The sequence below is a fragment of the Glandiceps talaboti genome, chromosome 21, assembly GCF_964340395.1.
Source record: "Glandiceps talaboti chromosome 21, keGlaTala1.1, whole genome shotgun sequence".
Taxonomy (NCBI): Eukaryota; Metazoa; Hemichordata; class Enteropneusta; family Spengelidae; genus Glandiceps; species Glandiceps talaboti.
In genome coordinates, this window is record NC_135569.1 from 5,086,136 (window position 1) to 5,094,039 (window position 7,904).

Sequence of the window (7,904 nt, forward strand, 5' to 3'; positions counted from 1 at the left end):
TTTCCACGTTTTCGAGACCTTTGTATGCATCCAGTAATTAAGGCTCTCTCAAGGTTCACGGATAAGAATAACCTCCACCCACGCTAAGACTAATCTGTCGTTCCTCTTTTGATGACGTCACAGCGTAAGACTTGTTATCACTTGCACTCACTTCACGAGCTTGAATTTTCTTACTTCTTCACAAATCAAACACAGTTTTAAATCAAAGTCTTGAAAAAATCAGGTATGAGTAAAATAGACACAGACTGAAACGCAAACAATGCGACTTCAACAATTGTACATTTATACATAGGTAAATCTTTATTATAAGGATATATTTATTTAGACGAGAACAGTCAGTCAGTCAGTCAGTCAATCAATCAATCAATCAATCAATCAATCAATCAATCAGAATGATGACTTTACACTGCAATCTGTCTAAAACCTCAAGTGGCATATTTAAGAAAAAGACGCACAACACTGCTGAGTTTATTAATTTACCGTTCACAATATGACAATTGGAAGATAACTAAGTTTTAATTTTATATATGCACACTATTGGATTTAAAGGTACACCAGATGCAACCTCTTTTTTGAAAATATTTTGCTAGATATAATGACTTACTCGTTATATCGTACACCCTGAACAGTATTGCATCACCTGTGGGTAAACGTAATTTTTGAAGCTGTATTTGCGATAAATCAAATCAAATCAAATATATTTTTGGGTCCGCTCCCAAAATCAGCACCCTCAACGGTGATCACGATTTCAACCTGTTTCTGTACTGCTTATATATGATATCGACCACTGGTTAACATGCACAATGTCTAATTAGTGGTATTTTAACAATTTATATTGTGGTTGTCTGATCGAAAAATAATACTCCTGTTACAACTAGTACAGTTTTAACATAGTGGCAGATTCAAAATCTAGCTTTCGCTCAAGATTCAACTTTGCCACTGCAACACCTACGGATAATATAATTGACAACTAAATATTTGTGTATTTCTTTAAATAAGTAATTGATAAAGTTTTAGCGAATATATATCTTTTGGTTGTTGTGATGAAAAAAATGTCTAAGTTGTAGCTAGTGTAGGTTTAAGACATTCTCGCAAACCAGAGCTGTTATTTCTTCCGCCTTCCTACGAAACTCTGGTAGGGCACGTACTGGACGTTGCCGTAAAAGAGGCTGTAGTTTGCGAGGATGGTTTAACAGTCCCAATTCTTTTGTTTATCAATTGCATCTTTCATTATTCTGGGTGTGTCCTTTACAAGTGTTCCGCAATACTTGGATTTAGGCTGCCCTTGACAGTGAATCTTAGCATTTTTCTGAACAGATCTTAACCTAGCAAGATCCTCTTCAAAATTTCCATCATAACCTTTGACCTTTTCCCAGAATGTCTTGTTGAAATATTCATGGATTTTCAAGTCTAATGGCGAAAACTTTCTAATGATCTGTTCCATCTCCGGCGTGGTTGGTGGTTGTTTGCCTCTGTGAATTTTACGTGAACTGTAAACCATGTCCTCGTATTCCCAACACATTATCTTTCGTAGCAAGACAAGAGATTCGTCGTAATACTCTGTTAGCATAACTAAATCTAACTCCCTGTTTAACATCTCCAGAATATCTTGAATTAAAGTGTCATCGGCCTTTTCCAGATGACCGCCAAAAAAATTAAATTGGTGATTGAATATTTCCCTATCACATGTTTCATCTTTCTGTCTCTTGCAGTTTTCAAGAAATGCCGAGAACGGATTTGGATATGAGCGATAGTTCTTGTTTTTGTTCGTTAAATAGTAGAACGCAGATTTAGTTCGAGTTAATGGCGACCTTAGCATCGTAAAATACTTGCCATTTTTAATAACCTTTTCCACGGCAATTCTATTATACCGGTAATGGATATGGTTTGCGATGTAGTTGTATCCAGGGAAGTTGTCACACGTGTAGTTATGAATTTTTAACCGGTCTCCCTTTAAGTAGATATGTGGTCCTAATCCTTGAGCAACTGCTGCCACAAGATTATGTTTCAAACCATACCTAAATGCAAGAGTAGCGAGAGTACTTCCTCCCGTCTTTTGAATCTTAAAGTATACGAATTTTCTGTTTGGTTGGCACGACTGTTTGATAGAGGGCGTGGCATTGTGCTTGATTTGAATTCGAGGACTCCCTTTCATCTTCATTCTGAAAACAAAAGAACAACTATAAGTACATGTGAGATTATCTTGTGGGAAATGGAGTTTTCTCAAGTCTTCGACGAACTTTGTAACTGTGTATACTGATGTATTTAGAATGTACATTTAGATATTTCTCCCCAATATTTGCTTCGTTCAGCAAATTGAAATATGGGTGACATAGAGGGCCTTGTCACTCTAAGTCAAAAGTCGTGCAGTGACAAAAACCTTTACAGGTCATGAATGAAGAAAAAGTTATATACTGGGGTATAATGTGGTTCATACGCCCAGATTGATACGTCACCTGTCACTAATCGTACATTCTGATTGGCCAGAGACCTGCAGATAATGTGGTGTTATTCTTCGCGGATACTATTTGACCATCACTCCTGAACAGAATAGTCATTAGATAGGTGCTATAGAAATTTGATTATTTGATTGATTGATTGATTGATTGATTGATTGATTGATTGATTGATTGATTGATGGATTGATGGATTGGTTGATTGATTGATTGATTAATTGATCAACACTTACAGAGAAGGCAGGTTGAATTTTTGACGATGTAAAGGCAACCACCATACTATAGACAAAGTCAATGTAGGTACCATGATCAAGAATATAGCAGCAAACGGCTTATGCAGAACTAAGGACATACTGGGTTAAAGTTGTGGGGTCGTTCCTGTAATTAAGGAAATTAAACAAAATAAAAACAACAACAACAACAACAACAACAACAACAACAACAACAACAACAATTAGTTAGATCTCAAATGGTCACAATCACAGCTTTGCGTTGGAATCTTCTGTCTTGTGTTGTGAAACATAGGCCTGCTACTTGACGGTTAATATGCTATATGATACGTACATGTGGAAGCAATAAATCCAGCCCTGCTGGGGTTGGTAAATCCCACGGCAATGGCCAGTTGACAGCACAGGGGCGTGAACGAGTGCGTATTGGACTCAGCCATGTAAGAACTAAAGAGTATTCTTTCCCCAGTGGTGGTTTATTGATTTGTTATTATACTAAAATAGTGACATTTTCATGAAACTTTAGACAAACGGGAAAACAACTTTTGAGTGAAAATAAATAGGGTATACATTGGAGCTTGTATATATATATTTCTGATAAATCTATCATTTTAGTTGATTGTTGAAATTTGAATACTACAGTGCATAGTTTTGTCTATTTTTGGCAGTGGCAGGTCTATTGGTGTGTAGTCTGACGGTAGACTTGTTTTACATAAAATGGTTGCAGACGACATCGGCCGATCGTCAATTATGGAGCCTTTTAAAAGTGGGAGAGGGGAGGAGGGGAGAGGGGTGAAATCAACTCCAGTCTGTGGCATAAAATGGTCCCGGGTTCGAATCCACACTATAAACAAGGAATTATTCTTTGACCAACCTGTGTCATTGTGTAGTAGGCAATCTAGTATGTGTGCCATAGACTCCGATGAGATGTGGTGATTTGTAGTGTCCGTAATACAATGTAATTATACGTATTTGGCAAAAAGTGTCGAAATATGTACTTGATACATACCAAAAACGGACACTAGATTTAATCTGCTATGGCTGGTTGTTCTGTCTGCTAGAGCTTCCACTGAAATGATGAGGTGTTTGTTGCATGTATAAAGCCTGAGATTATTTCATCATTATTGGTATACTAAATAGATACAGTCCTAAAACAAATAACTAACACATAGTATGTAGCATATGTCGCACTGTATATCTTTTCATGTGTAGTTAATTTGTTCTAAATTAAATCCCCTTTGTGAATAACCCCTCCCCGATAATTATAAATAGATTTCATCTTCAACCAGCACTGGCTGCAACTGAGACTATTTTTTCAAACAACCAAAGATGTATAGAAAGTAGCTCCTTTGGACATAATTTTTTTTCACTGATTGAACCACTTTAAATTGAATTTGTCATCTAAACACTCAATACAAGCAATATGTCCCCACCAAATACCAAAGCCCGATCGGCCCAGCAGTCGTTTACATCCACGTACGCACGAACGCACCCTCGCGCGCACCTTCAGCCGTGAACTAAAACGTGGATTAAATGTGTTGCTATGGTAACAGACTTACCTACAATGTTAACATTCCTGTCAAGCAAACAAAGTTAACATCCCGGTATGTTCTTCATCAAATAAAGTTTCTTGTTGACTGGGTATGCTTATATTTGGTATTTCAGTATGCATTTACCTGAAGTACTTATATGCCAGGTTATGTCAAAACGTATCACCGGAAATGACTCAAAATAGAGCAGTATTGGTGATTTGTTAGGGTTACTTTGTAGGTAGAGTTCAGATTCAGTTTTTAAAATAATCTAATAATCTAAGCTTCTCTCAAACTTTTCCACGTTTTCGAGACCTTTGTATGCATCCAGTAATTAAGGCTCTCGCAAGGTTCACTGATAAAAAACAACCTCCAACCACGTCTGATATGGAAAAACTCATTAAAAACCTTTTTACCACTAGGATTAAATATACGAATACTTTAAGAAGTTATTCTGGGAAGGTGAAACATTATTTAAAGAAATTGCGACGTCTGCAGTTGTGGTTTTAATTATTGCTTTTGCAACACGTATTTATGTCTTTAGTTTATAGTTTTACTTTCTGGGAGGGAGTGGGGTGGAGGGTGGGGGGGGGTTTAATAAATAAAACGTAATTGTGTGCAGATGTATTTATTAGTATACAATATACACAGATTAAAGCAATCTATGTACATGTAAATATTTGCATAACATAATAGTCTGTCAAATTGTTGACACTGTGTTTGACATGGAAGGAAGGATACGAAGCAAGTTTTATCACTAGTGACTAGCATAAGGGGGCGGGGGCAGGGGGAACGCAAAATCATGTGTCGACTTTGTATTTGTTTTTGACTCTTAGACAAAGAGGACTTTTAGTCAAAGAGGGGGGTTATATGATGTAGATGAAAATCACTGTGTCGTTGGGGTTTAACACAGCACAGATGAAGCTACTTTCACCCATGGGACTTGGTTTTTATTATATAAAGATAAGACTTATTTCAACCCCACAGTAACACACACACATACACACACACACACACACACACACACAGCAGGATCCTTTACCCAATGACAATGAAATGTGGCCTTGCTATTCTACAGGCTTCTGCTGAAACAATTACACAAGTAGTCATGGAATTGATAATTGGATGTGGTAGCAGTGGGATTTGCAACTGGTGGCAGCGGTGGGATCACGTCAAAATCACAAAATAATACAATTAGATATAAAATGACTCGATGCAATCTGCTGTAACCTTCCCCTAATTTTCATTTTCTATAAAATATGGCCTTCTTCCACTGACCGATTTGTAAACAAGTGACCCCCAATTTTCCAAGTCCCCCTTGTAATTTCGGAAGGCTGCCTAATTCATAACAAAAAAACACTGTGTGAGATATAAAAAACCCAGTGTTGCCTGTATTGAAACTATAGTCTTTTTGATTGGTAGTTTTGGTAGCACTTACACTTTTGCAGGACATATACAACACAATCCATATATTTTTGAACGCATATATGCATGGGTCTACAAATCTAAATTTTATGGATTATTGAGGAAAGAAAGAAAGAAAACAACGCCAATAATCTATTCAAGCAAATTTTATTTTATTATTATATCAGCTGGTTGTTACCAATGACCATGATATAACATACTAGGCATATCGCTTCAACTGGTACCAGTCATCTGGAAACGAAATGATGAAAACTTGATAATTACGGTATGGTATATACCAAGAGATTTACATTTTGAAATAACTTGATATGAAATGAACATATATAAATGTATACCCAAACACACGCACACGCACGCACGCACGCACGCACGCACACACATACATGTACACATACATGTACACATCATGCATACATACATACATACATACATACATACATACATACATACATACACACATACATACATACATACATACATACATACATACATACATACAGCCAGACAGACAGACAGACAGACAGACAGACACACATCCACACAGACAGACAGACAGACAGACACACAGACACAGACACAGACACAGACGCAGACACAGACACTGACATACACATACACATACACATATACATACACATACACATACAGACACAGACACAGACACAGACACAGACACGGACACGGACACAAACAATATCAAACATGTCAGAAAGTAGGGTGCATTCCAAATTCTTCATGTTATCAACGACTCATATTTACCGTGTCAGAACTTAGATTTGACTACTATACAGCATCAAATTGGGTGTTCCTTCTTCTTCTTTAGCGTCCGAAATTTTATCAACAGAGGCTTCGGAAGTTATAATCTCCTTTATTTCAGCAGGAGTTGCATCTGGATTAATAGCGAGTTTAATAGCAGCTACACCTATGGATTCAAAAATTAAGAAAGTTTCAGTGGAAGTTAAGTTACAAGATTCTTTACACTAATTGTCCGTTATTCCGCATGAGGTCACCACGGGTAATTTCTGATCTCTGCACATTTTGCCAATGATACAACTCTAGAACACCTTTTTGAGCGTTGTGAAAGAGTTTGAATTATCTGAGTTTCTTTGACTTACTTGGTACGGTCATAATGGCAAATGGTCCTGATGGTTTGTTATGAATATGACATATTTTATTTGGTGACAGAGAATTCGCATCATTAGTTAAATATGCTATAATTATAGTAAAAAGGGTGGTTTATGACAACAAGATAAATGACTACGTGCGATCATTTAATGAGATTAAGTAGAATAAATATTCATATGGTGAAAATCCCAGAACATTATATATAGACCAACAAAGTGAACGTCTTCAATGAAAAGTGGGAAAATTTTAATCGATAATAATTAATGTTTTGCAGTATTTTCACTTGTATGTTTTGAAAGAGGCATCAAAAACATGAAGATTATGTTGTACAATTTATGACATTTGCTAAGAAAATAAAACCAGATTGATCAGAAGGTGTTATTTAACAAACTTTTATAATTATATTTGATAACGCAGTCTCCATTTTGGATCTTGCAGTCGCCATCTTTGATGCGTCACTGTCACTAACTGGAGCTATTCTGGGACATACATATTTTAGTAACAAAATAATCAGCCTACCGGCCACATGTGGACAAGACATGGAAGTACCACTTTTACTAGTGGAACCATTTGGATCGGTGTTGTCACAGCTTATAATGTTTGACCCAGGTGCCCAGATATCTTGACACACTCCATAGTTGGAGAAAGAAGACCTGGCGTCATTTATATCTGTTGATCCTACGGAAATGGTCTACAAGACAGAGGTGAATTAGCAGATTAATATAAATCAAAATTCGCGAGTTAATCAGGTTAAAAAAATTGACGACTAAGTTTACTGCAGCCTTAGTGTAAAAACTACGAATAAAATAATAACCAGAAACGCAACCCTTCTGTGAGTATAGGTTACCTTATATCAACATGTCATAGTAATATATAGTTTTCGTTTGTGTCTGTCTTTCAAGTTGTCATAACTCGTCCAACTGCCAAAACTAACTTATTCCCTTACCCTGCGATTTCTTTGTGGTGATTTATTGCAAGCATCGGCGTTATCGTTACTTGATGATGTGACGACGGTGAAACCTCTGTCAATGGCATAATCAGCAGCATCATCAACAACTTGAGAGTTGACAAAGCTAAGAGACATGGAGTATGCTCCAGGCTTTGGACCAGTGTCAGCAATCACTTCCATGGCTGAAATCACG

The 7,904-nt window shown here is 36.8% G+C and overlaps 2 protein-coding genes across 2 annotated transcripts in view; both read right to left on the bottom strand.

The window, feature by feature from the left end:
• Positions 1 to 1,189: 1,189 nt before the first annotated feature.
• Positions 1,190 to 2,161, bottom strand: LOC144451731 (galactosylceramide sulfotransferase-like). The gene has a single exon (XM_078142635.1). The coding sequence runs from the start codon at positions 2,159 to 2,161 to the stop codon at positions 1,190 to 1,192; it is 972 nt and encodes a 323-aa protein (XP_077998761.1).
• A 4,246-nt stretch (positions 2,162 to 6,407) lies between these two features.
• LOC144451732 (alkaline serine exoprotease A-like) overlaps positions 6,408 to 7,904 on the bottom strand; it is a 5,127-nt gene continuing 3,630 nt past the window's right edge. The window contains exons 6-8 of the mRNA XM_078142636.1: positions 7,709 to 7,893; positions 7,282 to 7,453; positions 6,408 to 6,559 (exon numbers count right to left, since the gene is read on the bottom strand). Coding sequence (XP_077998762.1) covers positions 6,408 to 6,559; positions 7,282 to 7,453; positions 7,709 to 7,893 — 509 coding nt within the window. The remainder of the gene's footprint in view (positions 6,560 to 7,281; positions 7,454 to 7,708; positions 7,894 to 7,904) is intronic.

Coding starts and splice junctions, on each gene's coding strand:
- LOC144451731 (XM_078142635.1), bottom strand. CDS start 2,161: ATGAAGATGAAAGGGAGTCCTCGAATTCAAATCAAGCACAATGCCACG.